Consider the following 26,660-nt stretch of genomic DNA (forward strand, 5'->3'; position numbering starts at 1 on the left):
TCCTCAATTTAAAAGGAACCTCAATGATAAGCTTGTATTTTTGTTTTCTTTACCTGAAGAGGGCAAATAAACAAAAACCCATACATAAAAAGGAGGTGGGGATTTTATGGCAGAGGAAACTCCAGATTCCAATGCCAAATGAAAGTGAGGTAAGACTGGGGCAGGGAGAAGGGCATGAGTGTAATACCAGACAATTAGGGTCCAACAGACTTTACCTAACATTGCCTATATATCAATTTCAATTGTCGGTGAAGAAAATAAAGTTCATTTATTGGGCAGAGGAAACTCCAATTCAGTTATTAAGTCTGAACCTTCAAACTTGGGAAGCTTTCCTCCAGGTCATCAGCAAGAGTTTTATCAACTTCATGTAGAATTTTGAGAAAGTCTTCTATCTGTGAGTCAAAGAAAATAACCAAATAAATGTAAGTAGAAGAAAAGGTGGCTTAAGGTACTGATTGCTGACTATAAAAATGTTCTACCTGTGGTTTCTTAATAATCCAAAGGAAGAAAAATGTTGACAGATTCCCCAGATGACAATAATGACTATTATAGTCATTCCCAGACAGCCCTCTGAAACATCAAAGAAGTGACTACCTCATACTATTTTGTTTTATTCTTGAAATTAGTATTTATACTCCCAATGCTTCCCCTTTACAGCCCACTACTGAAGTTTTATTATCATCTTCGTTGCTAACATAGCCTCTCCTTCCCACATTTCATACTTCATTTTCCTAAAAAAATTCCTATTTTTAAATTGCTTCTAATGGTAGCAAATGTGATGTAATTTGAAGAACGATAAGAACCTATTGACCATTCCCACCTAAGAATCTTATCTCTAACTAATACATATGCTTACTTTGTAATAGTAAGGAGTCCAATAAATTCAGTGCTGACTTCATTCTCTTAAAATTAGAATAGCCATTCAGGCTAATCCCACAAATTACCCAGCAGTCATTTATCTGACAAGGGCACTAAGTCATGTGAATTTTGCATGCACGATCTTTTTTGACAATGGTCTCAGAGATCAAACACTTACATAGAAACATTTAGTAATCCTCTAAAACTCAGCCACCTATATATTTATTCACACTCACCACAGGACTATAAAAAGGAAGAAGGTTTTGAAATGCACAGCAACACTTCTGTTTGCTTAACTGGCCCTCCTTCACCCCCTGAGCCACAGTCTCCTAAAACAAACAAAAAAAGATTTAATGTTAAAAAAAGGAAAACTTCTTAAAAATTTTTTTAGTGTTTATTTATTTTTGAGAGAGAGAGAACTCGGGGGGGGGGGGCGGGGTGGAGATGGGCAGAGAGAGAGGGAGACACAGAACTCGAAGCAGGCTCCAGGCTCTGAGCTGTCAGCACAGTGCCAGACGGGCAGTTTGAACTCAGGAACCGTGAGATCATGACCTGAACCAAAGTCAGACGCTTAAACAGACTGAGCCACTTAGGCGCCCGAGAAGACAAAAACTTTTAAAGCTTTACCTGATTAATAAATATAAATCAGGGGACCCTGGGAGGCTCAGTCGGTTAAGCATCAGACTTCAGCTCAGGTCATGATCAGACGGTTTGTGGATTCGAGCCCTGCATCAGGCTCTGTGCTGACAGCTAGCTCAGAGCCTGGAGTTTGCTTCGGATTCTGTGTCTCCCTCTCTCTGCCCCTCCCCCACTCATGCTCTGTTTCTCTCTTTCTCTCAATAAATAAACATAAATAAATAGATAGATATCAGTATATATAATTCCCTACTGATCCTATGAGCATTTCAAATATCCCAAACTGAGCCCAGCATCATCCCCCCTGATGTAAACCCAAACACTGTTTCACTATAATCCTATTTTAGGGAAGGAGACCACCACCCACTCACCCTGCTGCACAAAGTAGTAACCTGGGATACAGCCAAGATTTTTCCTTCTCCTCCTTACTGACCCATCCACCTGAGTTTAATTCTACTCTACCACACCTCTCTCATCCCACCCTTTCTCCTCTATCCACACTTCCACTGTTTAGGCTCTCATTATTTTTCAAATCACTCTTGAAGATTACTACCCACAAGAGCCTATTGGTCTGTACGCCTCCAGCCTCAGCTCTCTCTAATCCTCTAATCCTCTCTCTTGCTTTTGGAGTAATCTTTCTAATAAACAGGTCATATTACTTGATCCTTAAAACAAATCTTCAGTAGCTCCTCAGTTTCCTCAAGATTAAATCTATTATGGTACATAAGAATTTTCATCACATATCCCTGGTTTATTCTCAGTCCACCTTCCTTCTACATTCCTACCACTTAAAAAATAGACATCCCTCTAAAAACAAAATCACACAAAAGTGACAGTAAACAATGGGGAAAATACTTGCAATAAATATGCAAAACATATATTATTGCCCAAGTAGTTCATGTAAATAATCAAAATAGATAAATCTACAAGGAAGGAAACACAAATAATACACAAATACATGGAAAGATGTTCAACCTAACAGAAAAATCAAAATCAAAATAAGGCATAATTTCTCACCCACTGAACTTTACTTAATATAAAAATTATAATACCCAACAATAAGAATCATGTAAACCCAGCATTTTCAACAAAAGCATTTGGCAGTATGTAGCTGGTAAGCCTCAGTCATTTTCACTTTAATAATGCTGAGCCTAGTAATCTGACTTCTGAAAAGCTATGCCAAACTAATAACCCAAATCTGGAAAAGGAAGCAGGGGGGTTGACCAAATAAACCAAATTACCAGAATAACAGAAGTGTCTTTTAAGAAATATTCTTCTTAAAAAATTCAATGAGGGGCACCTGGGTGGCTCAGTTGGTTGAGCGTCCGACTTTGGCTCAGGTCATGATCTCACAGTTCGTGGGTTCGAGCCCCGCATCGGGCTCTGTGCTGACAGCTAGCTTAGAGTGTGGAGCCTGCTTCAGATTCTGTATCTCTCTCTCTCTTTGACCCTCCTCTGCTCATGCTGTCTCTCTCTCTCTCAGAAATAAATTTTTTAAAAAATTTAAAAAATATAAAAAACTCAATGAATATGAATATATTCTTCATGGTTATATTTATATTTTTTCTAAAATACATGGATGGAAAGTATGCCCAAAGGAAGAATATGCTAACAATCCAGAGCATATTCAGGAAGAATATTCCTTAAAACAAGTTTGCAGTAGATTTTGAAAAGTGACTTTTTGGCAAACTGGGTATTAAATAAATTGGCTCTTGGTGAAATGTCTGTCATTTAGAGTCTGGAAAAGGGCTCCCAGTGCTCACTTTGGCAGCACATATACTAAAATTGGAAACAGCTCATAAAATATTATTTAATGTAAATAGCAGTCTATAAAAATTCTACATACAGGGTTAAAAGCATGTGAAAAACACATATATAAATATACCAAACTACATCAGTTGCTAGGTTACAATTATAAACTTATACTGATTTTTCTTTCTCTGTTTTCCCAAATTTATGTAATATAATTATACTACCTTTATATTAAAAAAAAAATACAGTAATAATAAAGTTTGGATCATTAAGCAATCCATACTTTCTTTTGCTGATGAACCATCAATATTTCTTTCCTACCTTTGTTAAAACCTGGAAAATATTAGAAAGAAATTCACATGAAATATCCTTTAAGATTTTCAAGTGGAAGTCATCTTGGGTTAAGTCAGACTTTTTTGTTTCTTCGGTATTCGAGTCTACTGAGTTCTCTGGCTTCTTCTGACAATGTTCCATGTTTTGTAAGACACGAATCAGGCTGTCAATTAGAGGAAGATCTAGTGTACAAAAGAGACATGGAATTTGACAATTAAATTTGGTCTTCCTTGTGTTGACTGATTGATTCATTCATTCATTCATTCAAAAGTACTGACAGTACCATAAGTATTTACGTATAGTATATAGTATAATATATATACTATAGTATATAGTATATAGTATAGTAAGTATACTATAAATACTGTAAGTACGTACAACTGACTAGTTACTAGATATTTTACTTCAGGTACTACAGATATCGTGGCAAACAAGATCTTTGAGGCCATAGCCTTCAAGAGGCGCTCAAATAAACTAATGAATAAAACAGATCATTTCAACTTTGGGTGAGTTCTAGGAAGGAAATCAAAGGGGAATATAATAAAGCAGCCGGCAAGGGAGGCTCATTGAGGGGAGAACTAATGGAGAAGCATCATCGCAAATGAGCCCAGGAAAACATTTTAGGCAAAGGGAACACTAAGTGCAAAAGCCCCAAAGAGGAAATGGTCTGAGGAACAAAAGGCCATTGTGGCTCAAACCAAGTGAACAAGGGGGAAGGAGGGCACAAGACAAATTTTGACAATTGGGCAAGAGTCCTATCATGCAGTGCGCCTTTGGAGGTCACAGAGAGAAAGAATTTGAATTTTCAATTTTATCATCAAAATCCTAAACAAAGCTCTTAAAAAAAAAAAGTATAATTTCTTCAAAGACTAAATAGTCATTTTAATTAGCCTACAATAAAAACTGAATAGAGGGACTCCTGGGTGGCTCAATCAGTTAAGCATCTGCCTTTGGCTCAGGTCATGATCTTACAGTTCGTGGGTTAAAGCCTCACCTTGGGCTCTGTGCTGACAGTTCAGAGTCTGGAGCCTGCTTCAGATTCTGTGTCTCCCCCCTCTCTCTGCACCACCACCACTCACACTTTCTCTCTCTTTCTTTCAAAAATGAATAACCTTTGAAAAGAACATTCTTTAATTGAATATAAAAAATAAAATTAGGGGTGCCAGAGTGGCTCAGGCTTAGAGAGAAAGCACTCTCTCAAAAATAAAAATATATATATTAAATAAAAAATAAATAAATATTTAAAATTTTTAAAAAGATTTGTTTTTATAACTTGTCAGTCAAATTCAGTGTTAACAAGAATAGTCAGAAACATTCTGAAAAATTAGGATGAAAGGAGACTAGCCTTACTCGGCATTAAAACAAAGTTTTAATAACTTAAAAACTATAGCCACTGACACAGGAATAGAGCAACAGAAGGGAATAAAATATATAGGGAAGCTCAGAACACAGTAAATGATAAAATTTCAAATCAATGTGGATAAACTGGTTTATTCATTAAATGACACTGAGGTAACTGAACAGTCATCTGGAAAAAAGCTGAAACCATACCTCACATGTAACAACTGAATAGATTCTAGATGGATCATGGATTTAATTGTAGTCATAAAGAAATATCACTCTGTGAAAAACCATTCGTTTACCTAGGAAAATATTCATATTATACTTCTAAGTGAAAAAAGTTGCCTAAAAAGCAGGATAAAGATATACATGCATGTGAGTAGATAGCTATTACAAGCACAATGCTTCCTTTTATAAATTTTACAAATCTGCGTATCGAGCATGTAATGTTTTTTATCAGGAGAATAAAAGTACTAAAACAAACAAGCAAACATACAAACCAAATGAACAATAATCACATGCCAGGGCTTTAAAATCTTACAGACTAGAATTACTCTAGTGAACGCTACTTGCCTTCTTCTATCTTCAGATACTCCTGTTCATCCTGTGAAGCGAAGATGGCAGACAACACTGAATAAACAGAGGCCAGCACAGTTTTCTGCTCCTGAAGTATGATGGGTGGGTCATCAGATTGGCAAAACTCATGGCAGACCAGGTCAAAAAGTAAATTCCAAGTGTCTTTTCCAGTATCAGGACACTGTACTTAAGAAAAATAATAAAGGAAGTAGTTATACAAAAACAAAACAATTCAATGAGTAACTGCTGTGCTTCCCTATAAAACACCTTACCAATAGCTTGAATTCCATCATCCACTGTGGTAAGCAGCTGTAAGATATGCATGTAAACATCGAGCCCTTCTGGATTTTCAGAACTAAATACAAAAAGCAAAAGCACTGAATCAACAACTCTGTGAGACTGCAATCATTCATTCATTCAGCAAATACTTAACACTCTGTACTAATCCTTGCCCCAAATGCTAAGGATAAAACAGGGAACAGGACAAATTCTTGGTTTGCACCAGAGCTTACACGTTAATGGCAAAGACAATCAAAAAAACAAAGAGATATTATGGAATATAATCAACACACAAGAATCAGAAGTAAAAATTTTTGGGGGGCCCTGTCCCACAAAATCAACAATGCAGAAACTTTCTAAGTGATACTTCATCATTCTGGTTTACTTAAATATTCAGGATGAAAAATGACTGAAACTTTTACAGAATGAATGATAGGCCCACAGTAGCAAGCATCAACAGTAACGATGTCCTCCGAATTTCAGGACTCCCCTAGCTCCCTTAGCTGAGAATACTGAAACCACCTAGGTGTAACTTTTGTGATCAACAGTTTGGACTCCTGGAAACCCACAATCTTAGTTCTTCAAATGATTAAGTGAAAATATAGTGAACAATCAAACAGATGGTTCATACTTAAGTACTTACTATTTACAGGCACTATGTTACCGGCTGGGAAAACAGAGCTGTGTAAAACACTGTCCCTACACAAAGTGTACACTCTAAAGAAAAGAAGATAATTAAAGGGGCAATCATGATAAAGAGATAGGACTCTAACACCAAAGGAAGTCCAAGGTGCTAGAGGACCACAGAGCAAGCAGAATTAATTAAGTTTGGAGAGTCAGGAAAGGTATCTTAAGAGAAATGATATTTAAGTACAGACATGAAGGAGAAATGTTTGCGATAAAAAGACATGGTATGCAAAGGCTTGAAGGCAAGAGAGGTTGGTTCCCTTGATGAAAGAAACTTCAACATGCTTGAAACACATGGAGCAACTACTAAGGATGGGGAGGCACTGCAGGACCTTGTAACCCATGCTTTTAAAAAACCTGGACGTTGGGGCACCTGGGTGGCTCGGTCAGTTGAGCATCTGACTCTTGATTTCAGCTCAGGTCATGACCCCAGGGTCGTGGGATCAAGCCCCACGTTGGGCTCCATGCTGAATGTGGAGCCCGCTTAGAATTCTCTCTCCCTCTCTCTCCCTCTCCCTCCCTCTCTTTCTCTGTCCCTCCACCCCCACCCATTCCTTCCCTGCCTCTGCTCCTCCCAAACATGCACAAGTATGTGCACTTTCTATTAAAAAATTCTGGATCTCACGATGCTCAGCATCCCTCCTCATCAGGGAAATACAAATCAAAAACCACACTGAGATACCACCTCACATCAGTCAGAGTGGCTAAAATGAGCCAATCAGAGAACTCTAGATGCTGGCGAGGATGTGGAGAAACGGGCACTGTTTCCTACACTGTTGGTGGGAATGTAAACTGGTACAGCCCCTCTGGAAAACAGTGTGGAGGTTCCTCAGGAAACTAACAATAGAACTCCCCTATGACCCAGCAATAGCACTGCTAGGAATTTACCCAAGGGATACAGAAATGCTGAGGCATAGGAGCACATGTACCCCAATGTTCATAGCAGCACTCTCAACAATAGCTAAAACCTGGAAAGAGCCTAAGTGTCCATCAACAGATGAATGGATCAAGAAGATGTGGTTTATCTATACCATGGAATACTACATGGCAATGAGAAAGAATGAAATCTGGCCATGTGTAGCAACATGGATGGACCTTGAGGGTGTTCTGCTGAGCGAAATAAGTCAGGCAGAGAAGGACAAATATCATATGTTTGCATGTATAGGAGGATTAGGAGGAACTTGGTGGAGGAACAAGGGGGAGAAGAAGGGAGGAAATGGTGGGGGAAAGGGAGAGAGACAAACCATGAGACTCTTGAATGCTAACAAAAACTGAGGACTGATGGATGTGGGGGGGAGGGGCATGGAGGAGGACACTTGTGGGGATGAGCACTGAGTGTTATGTGGAAACTAATTTGACAATAAACTATTTGTAAAAAAAAAAAAAAAAAAATCTGGATCTCAGCCTAAGGAAGGCAATGGAAGAGTTTGAAGCATTCAAGTGAGCTGATGAGTATGTGCTTTGGAAAGATGGTTCTCTAGTCTAGGGTTGGAGAGAGCAGCCTTGAGGCAGGGAACTCAAATGAGAGAATGCCATGGTTGTCTAGCTGAGAGACAGTGGCCTGAACAATCACTGTAAGAAAACACAGGTAGATTTTAAAGACATGGTGTTAAGCAAAAGAACTAAGACTCAAAAGAATATGTATGGTATAATTTTTTTTCACAAAAAAACCTAAAGCTAAAATATATGGAATAAAACTATAGAATAAAGCAAAGAAATAATTCTGAAAAAGTCCAGATAGTAGTCATTTCTAAGTGAGAAAGAGAATTGGGATTTAGGGGCCACAGACACAAGGCACTGTTCTATTTTTTATAAACGTAAGTGTTTGATTCGTAATTACTCATTAAGTATAAATTTGTATCTATACGCTTTCTTGTATATATATTTTACTTCACAATAAAAATGTTGAAAAAATTAAATGAAAACTCTACTTTGATATTTGACATCGAGAATAGTGAAGAAGCAGGATTTGAGGAAAGATGATAAGTTTAATCCTCACCTGGATAAAGGATATAAAAGTCAGACTTCAATGTGGGTTATAAAGCACTAAGGTTATACAACTGAACATTAAGCAGATCGATTCACAAGTTAATTTTCTAGTGACTCCTAAGAAACTGTTTCAATGACCTGTAACACCTAGTAATCACTGCTGGTAAGACATCAGAGCCCAAAACTCAGTCACCTATCCAAGACCAACACACAAACGTAAGAAGCAAGAAAACAAATGACATTAAATGAAAAAGTTGTTAAATGTTTAATGGAAAATAAAACACAAGAAAATCTTTCCTATTTGACTTAAATTACACAAAATTGCAGAAAATTTTAAGACCGTAATCATAATTAATGCTGGAAAGTAGCCTATAACTAAGTAATATTAGAATAGGTACTTTGTAACCATTCTTGAAAAGACCAAACACAGGGTCACCACAAATATTAGCAGTGAATCCAACCTGACAAAGATTGACGGGATAGTATTTATCCTGTCAAAAAGAAACTAAAACTTACCTCTAAGGATACTTCCAGCAATTGGGTTTTCCTAAAACATTTTGCACAAAAGAGCTCACTTACCGTACTTGTTTGGCAGCTTCAAGCACACAGGGCACAATTCTAACCACTGGCTGCTCTTCAGAATCTTCCTGGGGTTGGTCCAGAGGCTGAACAGCCCCATTTCTAATCCATTCCAACATTAGTTTCTCGTCCAAATCAAAAAGCTTGTCCACAACTTCCCCTATTTTCACCAGCAAGTCAACTGCAGACAATAAAACAGTTATTGAAATGAGAAACAAAATTTTACAAACAGTAAGGTTAGGGGTGCCTGGTTGGCTCAGCTGGTTAAGCGTCCGACTTCAGTTCAGGTCATGATCTCGCAGCTCATGGATTACAGACCCACACTGGGCACTGTGCTAACAGTTCAGGGCCCAAAGCCTGCTTCAGATTCTGTGTGTCTGTCTCTCTGTACCTCCCCTGCTCACGCTCTGTCTGTCCTGTCTCTCTCTCAAAAGTAAATAAACGTTAAACAAATAATAATGATAAAGCAGTAAGGTTAATCAACATTCTTAAAGCTATTCCAAGAAAACCAAATCTTACCAAAGTATTACTTATTCAGGGAGATTTATTCACCTCCTTTGTTTAAATCTGTATTCCTTTGTTTGTTTGTTTTTTTGAGAGAAAGAGGGCTCAAGTGACCAAGGGACAGAAAGAGAGAGAATCCCACAAGGGCCAGAGAGAGAGAGAGAGAGAGAGAGAGAGAGATGGGGAGAGAAGGAGGGAGGGGGAAAGAGAGGGAGGAAGGGGTAGAAGGGGAGAGATGGGGGAGGAAGAGGTGGGGGCGGGGGGAGAGAGAGAGAGAGAGAGAGAGAAGGGTTCACCCAAAGTGGGCTCAAGCTCACAGAGATCATGACCTGAGCCAAAGTCAGCTTAGCTTAATGACAGAGCCACCCTGGTGTCCTCTTCCTTCATTTTTAAACAGGGGACTGATCAGTATCCTGGCAGCTTAAGAAGAAATTTTATATCTTGAATCAAAATACTTTCTCACTTTACACTTAACACTTTTTCAAGCAACCTCCAGAAATAGTTATATGGTTTCCTAACAACTAAATAGAACCAAAAATTTTTCCTAGATTACATGGTGACTTACCATTTGTTGAACTTGACATAATGAAACAAATACTATCATAAATAGCTGGATATTCCCGGATTCTTTCAACCCAGACACTGGCCACTTCTGTCTGGGAAAGACAAGTAAGCAATAACCTACAAAATAAACGTGGACTTAGTATCTATATTTGAAAAACACTAAAGGAAATTCAAGAATGAAGAATTAAGCCTATTGTCCTAGATTCCTGTATGAGTGAGTATACAGAATCCACAGAAAGAAGAAAGCATACCGGCTTGTTTCCAGCAGAGTAGGAGGGTCTGAATCATACAAACAGTGCAGTAACACCTGTCTATAAAAACACAAAAGTTAACCCAATATGCATCATTTCTCTCATATCAAATATCAAGGTAGAGTTTTCATTTAATTTTTTCAACATTCTCATTGTGAAGTATAGTACATACACAAGAAAGCCTATAAGTACAAATTTATACTTAATAAATAATTACGAAGCAAACACTTATGTTTTACAAAAAACAGAACAATGCCTTGTCTGTGGCCCCGTGTGTCTCTTCCAAATCCCAATTCTCCGTCTCACTTAGAAATGACTACTATCTGGACTTTTTCAGCAATTATTTCTTTGCTTTACTCTATAGTTTTATTATTTCATATATTTTGGCTTTGAGGTTTTTGTGGGAAAAAAATTATATGATATGTATTCTTTTGAGTCTTAGTTCTTTTGCTCAACACCAGTGAGATCTACCCATGTTTTCCTACAATTGTTCTTTGATTCACTGCTGCAGAGCATTCCATCATATGAATATAAAACAATTTATGTTTCTAGCCTACTAGCCTGATAGATATATGGATAAATTCCAATTACGGCCATTTCAAGCAATTCTCCCACAATACTTTTTCCTCTGATGTACGTGTGCATGGTTTATCTTACCATATACATGAGTGGGATCACTTGGTCATAACATCTGCATTGACTATCTTCCAACTTGACTAAATAATGCCCAATTGTTCTAAAGTGGCTGGACAAATTTATATCCCATCACTGATGTAGTTTCATACTAATTTTAACATGACTCAGGCTTAGTGTTTTTGTTTTTTGTTTTTTTAATTTTTTAATGTTTTTTATTTATTTCTAGGAGAGAGAGAGAAACAGCGTGAGCAGGGGAGGGTCAGAGAGAGAGGGAGTGACAGACTCTGAAACAGGCTCCAGGCTCTGAGCTGGCAGTCAGCACAGACCCCGACCCAGGGCTCGAACCCACGAACCGTGAGATCATGACCTAAGCGAAAGTCGGACGCTCAACCGACTAAGCCACCCAGGCGCCCCTGGTGTTTTTTTTGAGAGACACAGAGTGTGAGTGGGAGAGGAGCAGAGAGAGAAGGAGACACAGGATCCAAAGCAGGTTCTAGGCTCCGAACTGTCAGCACAGAGCCCAATGCAGGGCTCAAACTCATGGGCTGTGAGATCATGACCTAAGCCTGAGCCACCCAGGCACCCCACTCATTCTTAGATTTTTTAAAATTTTGTTAATGTTTTATTTATTTTTGAGAGAGAGAGATAGAGACAGCGTGAGCAGGGGAGGGTCAGAGAGAGAGGGAGACACAGAATCTGAACACAGCCTCCAGGCTCTGAGCCAGCTGTCAGCACAGAGCCTGACACGGGGCTCGAACCCACAAACTGTGAGATCATGACCTGAGCCAAAGTCGGTCGTTTAACCGACTGAGCCACCCAGGCCCCCCTTATTCTTAGATTTTTGATAGAAACTTCTAGAGACCAAATATAATCCTGGGTCATTTACTCCATGAATGACATGAATGATTGTTAAACTACTGAGAGAGGAATAAATACCTTAAACTAGAATCTTTTTTTTTCTTTTTTTAATGTTTATTTTTGAGATAGAGAGAGAAAGCACATCCAAGCAGGGATGTGGCAGAGAGAGAGAGAGACAGAGAGAGAGAGAGAATCTGAAACAGGCTCCAGGCTCTCAGTTGTCAGCACAGAGCCCAACGCAGGGTTCGAACTCATGAATTTTGAGATTGTAACCTGAGCCGAAGTTAGATGCTTTACTGACTGAGCCACCCAGGAGCCCCTTAAACGAGGATCTTAAAGTGACTCCACACCTAGAAGAGGTAATCAGCTCTAGTTTAGAGATCCAGGTACTTAAATCCTGTGATAACTCTCACAACCCTACCTGACAATAACAATCCAGAACACTTAATCTATTATGGGCACAAATTTCTTTGAAATTATGATTAACAGCCATGAACCCTCTGCCTAGAAAATGAATACACTCACAAAATTTAGCATATAATTCCAGGCGTTCTCAGACCTCTTAAAGTAACCACTAGGGTTTCCACTACTAAAAAATGATCTGCCTAAACTTTCCTGCACATGAAAGAGAACTAGCCTCCAAGCAAATATAAGAAAGCCTTTGAATCACAGAGGCTGCCTTGTATCCTCTACTCTGTTAAATCCCAACCCCCGATCCTAGAGTTCTCAGGCTCACCCCGGTCAGTAAATCTAATTTTTCCAAGGGCCAGGATTCCCTGAGCCTAAGGGACTCTGGTCAGGTGCCTCATCACCAAGCTTTGCCTCTCTGAGTCTATCCTGACAGGCTTATCCCCTGTTGATTGTTTAGGCCCTTTTACTACCAAGAAAAAAACAGGCCTAAATCCTCAATCAGCCCAGAAACATTGTGGAAGCCCCAGCTACCAGCAATGTATGAAATTCCTGTAGACTATTCATCAGGAGAAAGGAAGTACTACATTTCATACAATTTTCCTGTATCTCCTACGTGTTTAGGATTTCCTTAGAGATAAGAAATATTAATTTATTTTATAAAAACATAATTCTTGGGGCGCCTGGGTGGCTTAGTTGGTTAAGCGTCTGACTTTCGCTTAGGTCATGATCTCACAGTTTGTGGGTTCGAGCCCCGCGTCGGGCTCTATGCTGACTGCCAGCTCAGAGCCTGGAGCCTGTTTCAGTCTGTGACTCCCTCTCTCTCTGACCCTCCCCTGCTCACACTGTCTCTCTCTCTGTCTCCTAGAAATAAATAAAACATTAAAAAAATATATAAAAAATAAAAAATAAAAAAAATAAAAACATAATTCTTATATAGTAAAACTTACCCAAGATTTTTATCACTGCTGATGGACACACATATCTCCTGGAAACAGGCCATATTACCTAAAATTCCCACACAGATTTCCTGCCAAATTAAATGTCACAGGTCACAATGGCTCTAAGATGAAAGACACATACAAAAATAACACTTGAAAAAAAACTTTCGCTGAGTCAAGTTTGGGGGGAGAAGAGGAGGTAGCATATGGAAGTATAATGCCTGCACCCTAATCTTGACAAGTTTACAGCATCTGACAAAAATAAAGATCAAAGGCAGGCACACGTTAAGGAAGAAGAAATTGTACAGATGAACTGAGTATTAAATGATAAGCAGGATTTAGATGTGCAAAGAAGAAGAAAGACATTCAGAAAAGGGGGTAAGGATCAGCAAAGGCAGGAAAGAAATAATAATGTTCAGGCTAATATGCTGAACACCAAAGAGAGCAGCCTGGCTGTCACACAAAATTGAAGAATAGCATGAGATAAATAAATATAGCAGGTAAAAAGGATCAGGATTAAGGGACCTGAATGCCATACTGAAGAGATTAAATTTAATCTAAGGAGGCTATTTGGATCCATAAGACCTTCAAGGAGGGGAGCAGCATTCCTAACGTTATTTTAGGAAGATTATTTTGGCAGCAAAATACATAATGCATGATAGTGAAAAAAAGTTAAAGGGAAGTTAATAATCTCAGTAGTAACTGCCAATGTTTACTTAGCATTTACAATGCCCAGATACTACTCCAAGCATTATCCATATATCATTTCATATAATAAGACAGGTACTGTCATCCCCATTTTTCAGACAAAGGAACTAAAGCACAGAGAAGTTAAGCAACTTGCCAGGATCTCCGACTGGGCAACAGCAGAGCCCCAGAGGCTGAGCGTCTATCAACTATGCCATACTACATCTCATAGCCAAGGCGCAAGATGAGGGTGGAGATGGCAGGCACAGAAAGGGATGAAGCTGACAAAGACTCAAGGTGAAAAGCAAAATAATCTGACAGGAGAGAAAGGGAGAAGGCAGTTGAACATGACTCTTAAGGTTTCAAGTCTCTCATTTCCCCAGTGAGAGATATTGAGCCCCCTGACAGGAAAATTGGAAAAGAAGTATAGGAAAAGACACAATGAGTTTAGTGAGGATAGTATTTCCACACTTACTGAAACATAAAAGTCACCTGGGCAGGGGGCATGTTAAGAATACAGATTTCTGAGTCCTATCTCAGAGCTACAGAATCAGAATCTCCAGGGTAGGGCCTGGGAGGCTACTGTTTACAAAATGCAACACATAAATTTTATGACCAAGTAAGTGTGTTAATCACTGAGTTAGGACATAACAAGATTCTGGACAAGAAAATGCAGCATGCAAAGAGAGAATCCCTGAAGAAAGTTGAAGATGTGGCACCAGAAGTCAGAAGGAAGGCCACAGCTTTGATCCCACAGGCACATATTCACAACTTAAAGGCTGTAAGGAGTGGATAAGCTCATTAAGGAAATGAATTCAAAAAGGACAAGGGTTCTGGTTCTGCACCTTAGAAGAAGTCCACACTCTGTGTAGGAAGAAAGAAAAAAGCCAATAAAAGTGACAGAGAAGCGACTGAAGAGGTCAGAGACCAGGTGAATGAGGTGGCACCAAAGCTCCAGGAAGGGAAAGTTTCACTGAAACAAGGGCTGTCAAATGTTGGAAAAGATTAAACGAGAACAGGGGCAGCAAAGAAACACATAAATTTCCCTTACAAACTAAAGGGAGAATAACTGAGCTTCCAATCAAAGACCAAGTTTCCCAGTTTTGACTGCTAACTAGAATCAGCTTGAGGGAAATTTAACAACTATGTGGAGCCTCACACTTGGAGATATTGTTTTTTTCTTTTTTTTTTTAATTTTTATTTATTTCTAGGAGAGAGAGAGAGAGACAGCGTGAGCAGGGGAGGGTCAGAGAGAGAGGGAGACACAGACTCTGAAACAGGCTCCAGGCTCCGAGCTGGCAGTCAGCACAGAGCCCAACGCGGGGCTCGAACCCACGAACCGCGAGATCATGACCTAAGCAAAAGTCGCACGCTTAACCAACTAAGCCACCCAGGCGCCCCTGGAGATATTGTTTTAACTGATCTGGGTAGGACTTAACTCAAGACTTTTAAAAGGTCCCAAGAACACAGATTCTTAAAATGTGGGCCCTGGTCCAGAGCAATAGCATCACCTGGAAACTTCTTAGAAATCCTCGATTCTACCACAAACTTAATGGATCAGAAACTCTAGGGGTGGGCCAAGTAATCGGCAGTTCTGGGACATGCCGAAGTTTGAGAGCCTGTGTTCTAGATGATTCTAACATGTGGCCAAGTCAGAGGATCACTGCAGTAGACAGCTGTGACTCACAGACATATATAATGATATGACTAATTTCTGAAAGGTGCCATTCCTGACATCAGCTTATTTTCTTTAAGTGTGAATCATGAGTCAATGTATTTACATTAGAATAATCCAGGAGAAAATCATATAACTGTCAAATCTTTATATTAATATAATGACCCAAAGAAAAGGCAGTTCATCAGTTCATTAGACCCCAATTCAGGTTAAACACTGCCCTAAATAAAATTTGAATTCAGCACTCAATTTGTAAAAATATACTACAGAATTCTCCATAATTTCAAAAAAAAGAGGGAATGCAGTAGAGTGGTTATACTGAAGTCAAGCAGACTAGGCTCACACCCCAGCTTTCCCAGCTGTATGGCCCCAGACAAATTAATCAGAGACTTAGTTCTTTTACTTATAAAGTGATGATAAGTTCCTATCTCATAGAGTAGTAAAACCAAATACCCAATGAATAGCAGTCATTCAGAAGTATAATTACTTAATATTTCCTAATCACCCATGATATACATAGCACATGGCAACCTAAATGACTCAAAACACAGAACATAAAGACTGAATGAGAAGCACAGATAATTCTTTTGAGGAGACGACTATCAGCAATGGTCATTGAGAGCTTACTTATTTGGGAAGGCTTAGATGAAAAGAACCCCTGGGATAACAAATGTGAATAGTGAGAGGGGATGGAGAGCATAAAAGGGAGGCATGGAGATGGTGATTACCACGGTAAGCTGAGATAAGGAGTAGACAGCCCTGCTAAGTTAGGACCATCTGCAGGGTACATTTTATACTGGAAAGATGAATTAGATTCAGATTATGGAAAAGTCCTTGGTGTCTGGCTGAGTTTAGAATGAAGGTTTTTAAGAATGGAGGATTTTATTAATAAAAAAGAGCAATCAACAGAAGTGGGAGGTCCAGACAATGTTCCCTGTCCTGCCACCTATTAGCAACATAACTTTGGTTATGCCTGATTCCACAGCTGCTAAATCAAAGTACTGACCTCCCTGACCCAACCCAAATCTGAAGATTTGACTCTAATAATTTCAAAAAGCATATTACGTAGTGCCAGGCAAAGTTGAATAAAAATCTGCAGACTGATTTGTGGCCAGAAAGAAAACTAAAGACTATCTTTTTTTTTTCCAAAGAATTTTTTGCTTCCTAAATCTGATTCCCAATTTATTGATTTTTTTTTTAGTGTTTATTTATTTTTGAGAGAGAGACAGAGACAGAGCATGAGCCAGGATGGGCAGAAAGAGAGGGACACAGAATCTGAAGCAAGCTTCAGGCTCTGAGCTATCAGCACAGCAGAGCCTGATGCGGGGCTTGAACCCACGAACAGCAAGATCATGACATGAGCTAAAGTCGGACACTTAACTGACGGAGCCACCAGGCACCCTTAAAAACTATCTATCTAGCACTATCTACTGTTACTGCTTCAAAGAGAAAGCTTTCAAAATATACATACTTACTCTTAATCGAGGACACCTGGATTTGGCCAATACTCCCATAAATATGTCAGGGGCATTAAATTCTTGGAGAAATAAAGCCACATCCTGAAAATAAAAAATGATTATTAATTTAGATGAATAGTCCTTTTTAAACCCCACAATACATACAGACAAACATAAAAAAAAATTAATTCTATGTGTACCTCCTTTCAGGCTCAAGAAAAAAAGCCATAGGTTAGGAACTGTGTCATTGTGCAAAAGTAATGTTAGAGAGTCTTCATGCTATTGGTCCCAAGGCAACGGAACAAATCCAGGAACAAATCTAAACTAACTGTGATATTCCAGAGGACTGTCTTCTTTTTTCTGCCTTGAATATATTTACCTTAATGAATTTTCTACCCACCTGCAATGTTCATTAACTCATTCAAACACATCTGCTGATCACCAGGTATCCTGCTAGACAGTGAGGTACGGAAAAGGAGTAAAACTCATAATTCATGTCTTCTAAGAGCTTAAAACACAATGGGGGAAACAGGTGAAAACTCCTACTGGGTCACGCCCCAAATGAGAACTTGTGTTTTCAAAATTCTCAACAGAAAGTAATTCTGATCACAACGTAACTACTAGAGCTTCATACCTCCTTCCTAGAGTCTGCCTCCAGGGACGCACCATACAGGGGGATGAACTTGGAGCGGACATGCAACCCAATCTCGCATGCTCCAAGACTAAATCAGCTTGCTGCAGATACCTGTGTTGCGCAATATTTAAATAAAATTAAGTTTCTGGTGGTCGACTGCCTCAGATTTTCACCAGACTTGAAGTGTATATTTGCAACAGCTTAACTGAAAACCCAGACTGTGGCTTAAGTGAAAAAATTCCTCACGGGGCCCTGGAGGCTCCTCAAAGGGAGAGGCAGTAATCCTTCACAGCAGCTGAAACCAAGGTAACCTGCATGACTGTTGGTTGGAAGAGACATCCTATAATTACTAAGAAAGCACAGTGAGAGAAAACAGTATTTTCAAAGATACACTCCACACTGAAAGTCACAGCAACAAATGCTCCCCATGCTAAGTGTTTAAAGTGCTGTTTGTCACATGGGCAACTCTTAGGACATGCAAAGACTGATTTATTTAATGACAATTATTAATTCCTATGGTAGCACAGAGTTAGGTGACCTAACAATATCAACACCAATAATAATAATGGCAATTAACATTTATTAAGCAAATAGTAAATACCAAGTACAGAGAAGTGGTTTGCACACTACCTCATTTAATTCTCAAAACCCTATGAAGTAGTTATTATTGGCCCCTTTCTACTAATAAACAGAGGTTTTATAAGGTTAAGCCACCTGCCCAAGATTATACAATCAGTAGAACAGATCCAGGAGAACAAAACCCAGATGAGTCTGACTGAAGGCCACTCTCTTAATCAGCACACCAATGCTACCTCTCAGCTATTCATTCATTCACTCACGCATTAATTCATTCACTCTTCACCCAAGAAGAGTGGGTATTTACTGAAAAACCCAAGTAATAGGCACTGTTTGAGGCTCTGGCAGACATATCAGTGAACACGCTAGATAAGTTCCCAGTCTCATAGAGTTTTTATTCTAGAAAGATAAATAATAAACACATAAACAATGAAACTACATAATTTCTTTTTTTTAAATTTTTTTAATGTTTTTTATTTACTTCTGAGAGAGAGAGAGAGAGACGGCGTGAGCAGGGGAGGTTCAGAGAGAGAAGGAGACACAGAATCCGAAACAGGCTCCAGGCTCTGAGCTAGCTGTCAGCAAGCACAAAGCCCAATGTGGGGCTCGAACCCGCGAACCGTGAGATCATGACCTGAGCCAAAGTCAGAGGCTTAACCGACTGAACCACCAAGGCGCCCCAAGAACTACATAATTTCTAAGTGCTAGAAGGAAGACAAACAAGATAGTATGTGCTAGAAGCCACGTTGGGGAGGAGGCTACTTCAGATGTATCAAAGAAGGTACTCTGAAGAGGTGACATTAAGAGAAGGAACTTAAATCTATCAGAGGTCACAAAGGCCAAATAAAACATAAGTGTTATGGAACAGAGTGAACAGGTTTCATGAGAGCAGGGAAGAGAGATGAATTCCGTTTGGAGTGTCTGTAGAGGCGTTACAAAGAGGTGACATTTAGGCTGCGCCACATAAGGTGAGAAAGATTTTGCTGGCTGGAGGCCATTCCAGGCAGACAGTGGCACGAAGAGAGCATGAACACATGAAAATGCAGAAAGTATCTGTAAGTCTCTGGTCCTGCTTACACACTAGGGGTAGAGGATAAGGCTGTGACACAGGAAGGACTTTATGCCAGTGACTGGTGGACAGCTCAGTTCTCTAGAGGTGCTTCAAGAGCTATCCTAACAAGGTGAAAAAGAGACCAAGAACATGACCCTCCCTTTTCCACCAACTATCTTTTTTCAAAGAGAAGCTCTATTTTACCTATTTTGTATTTGAGGATTTCGAACTAAGATTTCATTTTAAAAATGGGTTCTAGTTCTTAAGAAAAAAAATTTCTTTTTAATGATAGCTTCCGAATAATTGTAGAACAAGTTGAAAAAAAGACTTGACCAATATGCTCAACCAACTTGAAACAATTGACATTTATAGGACACTCCACCCTGCAACAGCAGAATACACATTCTTTTTAAGTGAACATGAAACATTTACCAAGATAGATCACATTATGGGGCATAAAACAAGTCTACATATATTTTTAAAAGGATGCAGAGTGTTCACTGACTCCAGTAACAGAAAGGTAACTGAAAACCCCCAAATATTTGAAATCTAAACAATGTATTGCTAAATAACCCAGCAGCCGAAGAAGAATTAAAGGAAAATTAGAACTAAACTAAATGAGGAAACCCCAATATATCAGAATCTGTGGGATACTGCCAAAGCAATAGTTAGAAGACTATTGTGTTTATAGTGTTACATGCCTATATTAAAAAAGAATGGTCTCAAATCAATGACCTTAGCTTCCACCTTAAGAAATTAAAACAGAAGAGTAAATTAAACCACATTAAATAGAAGAAAATTTTAAAAAAGGACAAAGAGGAAGTCAGTGAAATAGAAAACAGGAAAGCAACAGAGAAAAATCAACAAAACAAAGGCTTTAGGGAAATCAATAAATTAAACTTCCAGCCAGAATGGGGCGCCTGGGTGGTTCAGTCAGTTGAGTGTCTGACTTCGGCTCAGGTCATGACCTCACACTTCGTGGGTTCGAGCCCCGCATCGGGCTCTGTGCTGACAGCTAGCTTAAAGCCTGGAGCCTGTTTCCAATTCTGTGTCTTCCTCTCCCTCTGACCCTCCCCTGCTCATGCTGTCTCTCTCTCTCTCAAAATAAATAAAAACATTAAAAAAAAAAAACACTTTAAAAAATAAATAAATAAACTTCCAGCCAGAATGATGAGGGGAAAAAAACAGAAGACACAAATTACTAAAATCAGGAATGAAGAGAGGTGCCATCACTACAGATTCTACAGATAATTAAAGGACATAATACTTTGAACGACTTTATACCAATAAACTTGACAACTTAGATAAAATGGATAAATTCCCTGAAGAACATAAACTACCAAAGTAACCTGAATAGCTTTATTATCTATTAAAGGAATTGAATTTAAAATTTTTCCCACAATATACTAAAAACCACTAAATGGTGAATATTATCGTAGTGACTTATAGCTCAATAAAACTGTTATTTTTTTAAAAAAAAAAAAACTTATTTCTTAAAAGTGGTAAATATACAAAACTAAAAGTAAACACACAAAAAACAAAATCTCTCCAGAAAGAAAACTCCAAGCTCAGATGACTTCACTGGTGAATTCCACCAAATTTTTAAGGAAGAAATAATATTAATTCTGCACAAACTCTTCCTGGAAAATGAAGAGGGAAAAGTTCCCAATCTATGAGGACAGTATTACCTTGGCACCAAAACCAGACAATGACAAGAAAATGAATCTCTCTCATAAAGATAAAATTTCTACGCAAGATTTTAGCACCTTGAAAATCAATCAATTCAGTACACCATATTAACAAACTAAAAAGAAAAACTACATCATCATCTCAACAGACTGAGTAAAAGCGTAACACATACAAGATCCATTCCTGATAAAAGATTCTAGGCATACTAGGGACAGAAGGGGACTTCTCATCTGCAGCTACATCATACTTAGTGGTGGAAGGCCAGGTCTTCTGCCACCCAATTAGAAACAAGATGCTCCTCTTACCATTTCTAGTCAACATCATACTGAGGTTCTGGCCAGGGTAAATGTGCAAGATAAAGAAATAAAAGCAATTTAAATAGAAAAAGTAGTAAAACTTTTCTTCATAAATGAAAAACAGCTGCAGGATATGATATACAAAATCAACTGTATTTCTATATACTAGCAATGAACAGATACTGAAGTTTTTAAAAATGCCATTTATAATAGTATCCAAAAATATGAATTACTTAGGAATAAATTTGAGAAAAGATGTGAAATACCTATACACCAAAAACTACAAAACTCTGCTGTAAGAAATTAGAGAGGACCTAAATAAATGGAAAGATATACCTGTTCAACTTATCAATTCTTCCCCCAAATGTAAACACACAATCTTAGCCAAAATCCTAGCAGGCATTCTGTAGAAATTGACAAGCTGATTATGGTGGGGCACCTGGGTGGCTCAGTAGGTTATGTGTCCATAATTTAGCTCAGGTTATGATCTCACGGTTCATGAGTTCGAGCCCCTTGTCAGGCTCTGCACTGACAGCTCAGAGGCTGGAAACTGCTTCAGATTCTGTCTCCCTCTCTCTCTGCCCCTTACCACTCCTGCATGCCCGCATGCAGGCACTCTCCCTCTTTCTTTCTCTATCACTCTTTCTCTCTCTCTCTCTCAAAACAATCAAAACAGCATTAAGAAAGACAAACAGATCAAGGAAACAGAAGAGTCCATCCAGAAATAGACTCACATGTACATACAGATAACTGATTTTTGACAAACGTACAAAGGCAATTCAGTGGAGAAAGTCTTTTAAAAAAATGAGCTTGAACAACTAGACATCCATATGCAAAAAAAGTAAACTTCAATCCATACTTTACATCACATGCAAAAAATCTCAAAATGGATCACAGACCTACTAGTAAAACCTAAAATTATAAAACTTTTAGGAAAAAACAAACAAACAACTATGAAGACAACACAATTAAAGAGTGGGCAAAGATTCAAACAGGCACAAAAAAATGATATACGGATTGCAGATAAACACATGAAAATATTGTCAACATTATTAGTAATTAGGGAAATCCAAATCACAATCACAATGAGATTCACTACACACTTATTAGAATGGCTAAAGTCAAAAGACTGACCATATCAACTGTTGGTGAGGATGAGGGGAAACTGGGACTGTATTTCATACGCTGCTTATGGTAATGTAAAATATAAAAACCACTTTGGAAAATACACAATTTTTTGCACCATCTGTAAAAAACACAATTCAGTCTGTTTCTTAAAAAGTTAAACATACACCTGCCATATGACCCATATTACTCTAGGTATTTAGCCGAGAGGAAGGAAAACACATGTCCATAACATACTTAGACACAAAAATTCAGCTTTAACTATAATAAACCACAAACAACTCAAACATCCTTCAACCAAGAAATAAATGAATAAATCATGATATATACATAAAATGAAATATCACTCAGCAATAACAAAATAATAAACTACTGACAGACACAAAATGCATGAATCTTAAAACAATGATGCTGAGTGAAAGAGCGGACCTCTCCAAAAACAGAATACAATCCCATTTATGTAAAACTAGAAAATGCAAACTACTCTGAAGGGAGAATGACTATCAGTGGTTGCCTGGAAAGGGTGGAGGCTAGGAGGGGCAAGAGGAAGGGATTACAAAGAGGCATAAAGAAACTTTTGGGGGTGAGAGATATGTTCTCTTTCTTAATTACAGTGATGGCTTCATGCATGTATACATATCAAAATTTTTCATATTGTGCACTTTAAATATGTACAGTTTCTGTACATCAATTATACCTCAAGAATACACTTCTTTTGGTGTCAATTATATCTCAATAAAACTGTATCAAAAAACAGCTGAAGACAACGAACAGCTATGGACAATTTTTAAGACAGAACACAATTAAATCTGTGTTTTAGGAAAAAGAGAACTTTTGTGGCAATGTGGAGAACAGAGGGAAGTAAAAAGACAAGAACAAGGACTTTAATCAGGAAGCTATTGGAAAAGTCCAAGTACTTAAGTGACAGATTAGGTACATCAATCTCTTTTTGCCTCTTTTTTTTTAATGTTTGTTTATTTTGAGAGAGAGTATGCGTGCGTAGGAGACAAAAAATCCCAAGTAGCCTCTGCGCTGTCAGCAAAGGGCCCAACGCAGGGCTGGATCTCACAAACTGCAAGATCATGACCTGAGCCAAAATCAAGAGTCAGCCACTTCACCAACTGAGCTACCAGGCAACCCTCACCTCTTTTCTTACCTGTAAAGTAGGGGTACCACCTGTATCACAGCGTTATTGTGGAAAAACAAATGGAATTATATGAAAATGCTACTGAGCCACAGAGTACAATACAAATGTTAAAACGTTTTTTTGCAATTTATATACACATGGTTCCCTCTTGGGCCCTTCTAATTTAATCATGGCACATCAGTGGTCTCCTACACAAGGTCAACATTCTCTTTAGGTAGATAAGTATCAGAACTTTCCTGGGCTACAAGCATCCCTGTATTCATGAGAACTATATATTTAGCCCCAGTCTAGTGACAGTTCAGATCCCCTACCCTCCAAGACGGAAGTTTAGCATTTATAGTTCATTCCCTGTATCATATGACTACAGACACTAAAGTCTTTCCCCAGAAACTTAAAAAACAAAACAAAACAAAACAAATCCATTCACCAACTCCTAACCCAACAGTCATTTCAGCTTTATTTTCAACCCCATACCTCATCCATGGACATATCCCATACTCTGCAAATTTCATTCTCCATTTCTTCATCGAGCTCCATCTGCTGCTCCTCCTCATCTGAGCTGGATTTGGTGTTTTCAGGGCTAACAATCTTCAACACAAAGGAAGAAAAGACATGAATAAAAGTTGTCCATAATACACATCAAATATTATTATCCTATAATCACACACAAGTCACAAAGGTACTGTCCTCAAAGTATCTTCTCTTGCAGAAACCTTCTTTTAAAAAAAATTACTATCTTGGGTAGATCAACATTCATTCAACATTTGTGGAGTCAATACCGTTACTAGGCACTGGGGCAGAAATGCACAAATGAATAAATGTAAGCCCTTGCTTTCAAGCAGTTTAGGCCCTAGAGGGGAAAACACATGTAAACTAAGCACATAACATGTAAACTAAACACATATAAATAATCACAGCAAAAAAGACTACATGATTCAAGTGAACTGTGGACCAAGCTGTCAAAGCAAAACACTGGACCTACGCCTGGAGAAGCTTAACAAACTTCTCCTAGGAGGTAATCTTTAAGCTAAACCTCTGAGGGAGAATAGGAGTTTGTATGTGAAGAGGGGGAAAAGAACATACCTAAGAAAGTGCAAGAGTTCAGATTTAAGAAAGCGGCCTGGCAATGTGTAGGGAATGGTAAGTAGTTGAGGGTTATGGGCAGATGTGTCTGGGAAGATTGCAAAGAGCCCTGTATTCCACGCTAAGAAATATGCATTTTTCTCCTGCAGTCATTTTGGGTTTTTTTTCTTTGGTTGGTTGGTTTAAGGAAGATTATTCTGGCATCTGTGTAGAAGATACACTGGAGAGGATAGAGACTGGAAGTTGGGAAATTAGTGAAACGTGAGAGAAGAAAGTTCACGTTTACTGAGAGCTTCTGTAAGCCAAACGCTATAGTGAGCATTCTGTGCCCACTATAATCTTATTTAACCTCCACAATAACGCTATATACAATAACAAAGGTATTTTCATCCCACTTGATGGAAACTGAGAAAGAAACCGAGGCTCTGAGCAGTTAGGTGACTTGCGCAAAGCAGGTGATGAAGCCACGCTATTGGTGTCAGGGCCGTAGGGCATTCAATCACCATTTATTCTTCAACAACAAACATCCACAAAATAAACTACGCTGCAGAAACGACACCGGGAATGGAGAGCAAAACCCCGAGCAATATATGTACATGGTCAGACATTTTCGGAGAATTTGCATTAAGTAAAATATTTTAACCGTAAGCATTTCTGTATCCCTGCCACTGTATCTCCCTTTGTGCTGAGGGGTACCGGGAAAGTCTCCCGGAAGTTTTGGGGTTGCGGCGGCAGCCACGACTCTAAGCGCGGGGCCCCGAGAAGGGTCTTCTGGGGGATGGCGGCTCCCTGGGCCCGAGGGGGCTGCGTGGACGAGGGGCTGAAGCAAAGTGAGGGAGCCCACGCGAGGCGAGGTTTTCCACACCTGAATGAGTCCACTGAGGACACCGAAGAGCCAGTGCTTGCTGTAGACCGTGCTCCCTATGCAGTCTCCCCCGGCACCCTCCTCCTCCTCATCCCGACTGGGGACCGGCGGCGAAGGGTTGCGATCCATGACTTCACCCACACTCGCTCAGAGAAGCCGCGCCGGAAGCCTTCGGAGGAGGCGATAGGCCTCCTGGAGCCAGAGGGCCCGGCGCACCTGGTGCGGCTCCCGCTACAGCGCCCCCTGCTGCCCGGAGCCCTGCCGGCCCGAGTACCCGCTCTTTGCCCACAGGCTTGGGAACCTGGGTGACTCAATCTCCTGGGCTCCCATGCTTCCTGGGATAGAACCGCGGTCATATTCATAACAGTTATTTGCCAGTTTCAGCGGACCAGATATTCCACCTCCCCAGAAGCTCTTAGCCAGATGGTAAGAGACAGGGAATGGGGTACAACGACTCTGGTACAGACGTGAATCTCGAAGCTGTCAGACCCCCTGATCTCTAGGCACCATTGACATTCTTAAAGACATCAGGTGCTCATTCTTATCCCAGGTGTGGTTGGAATCCTGTGAAAGATAGAAGTCACCAGGAAGATCGTCAATACGACAACTCACTGTATCTTCAGTTCCTGTTTCTCTTTAGTTCAATGGTATTCAACCTCAGACCCAATGCTACTACCTTCACCCCGCAAGTATTTTACCATATGTGCTTTACTTTGATGAAAGATGTTTATGGATGTTATTATCTACCTCAACATGTAATTTCAAAAATATATATATCATTACCTCACATAAAGGAAAAATAAAATTAATTTAAAATAAAATATGTATTTTAATATTTTAAATACTAGAAGACATAATAGAGGTCTCCAATGTTAGCACAGATACATCAACTGTGAACCCAACAGTTAGAAAGGTAGAATAACAGAGACTGTGCTTCTCTAAATCATAAACAAAGGATGATAAAATTTCTACCAAAACAAAGTTCCAATTTACATACCAATTGCATTTCCAGAAAATTCTAAGGTATATTAAAACTGGACAAAAAATACTCTATGTTAACATGTAAAAACACTTGGATCCTAGGCTCAAATAATTACAAACGTTTTTTTCACAGTGTGTTTAAGAGCAGACCCAGATTTTGTAGGGCCCAAAGTATGCAATTTGGGGAGCCCCCTTATAAAAA

At 39.1% G+C, this 26,660-nt stretch overlaps 1 protein-coding gene across 1 annotated transcript; it reads right to left on the minus strand.

Annotated features, from left to right (window-relative positions):
- Positions 1–247: 247 nt before the first annotated feature.
- On the minus strand, positions 248–25,628 carry SAAL1 (serum amyloid A like 1). Its single transcript, XM_039236735.1, has 12 exons — positions 25,478–25,628; positions 24,004–24,117; positions 17,030–17,113; positions 13,202–13,281; positions 10,350–10,409; positions 10,100–10,215; positions 9,031–9,211; positions 5,769–5,851; positions 5,494–5,682; positions 3,568–3,761; positions 1,095–1,187; positions 248–392 (listed from the first exon to the last, which is right to left on the minus strand). Exons 1-12 carry the CDS (start codon positions 25,604–25,606, stop codon positions 300–302), a joined length of 1,416 nt encoding a protein of 471 aa, XP_039092666.1. The 5' UTR covers positions 25,607–25,628; the 3' UTR covers positions 248–299.
- Positions 25,629–26,660: the final 1,032 nt, after the last annotated feature.

This window comes from Hyaena hyaena, unplaced genomic scaffold (genome assembly GCF_003009895.1).
Source record: "Hyaena hyaena isolate Hyena2069 unplaced genomic scaffold, ASM300989v1 scaffold_116, whole genome shotgun sequence".
Classification (NCBI taxonomy): Eukaryota; Metazoa; Chordata; class Mammalia; order Carnivora; family Hyaenidae; genus Hyaena; species Hyaena hyaena.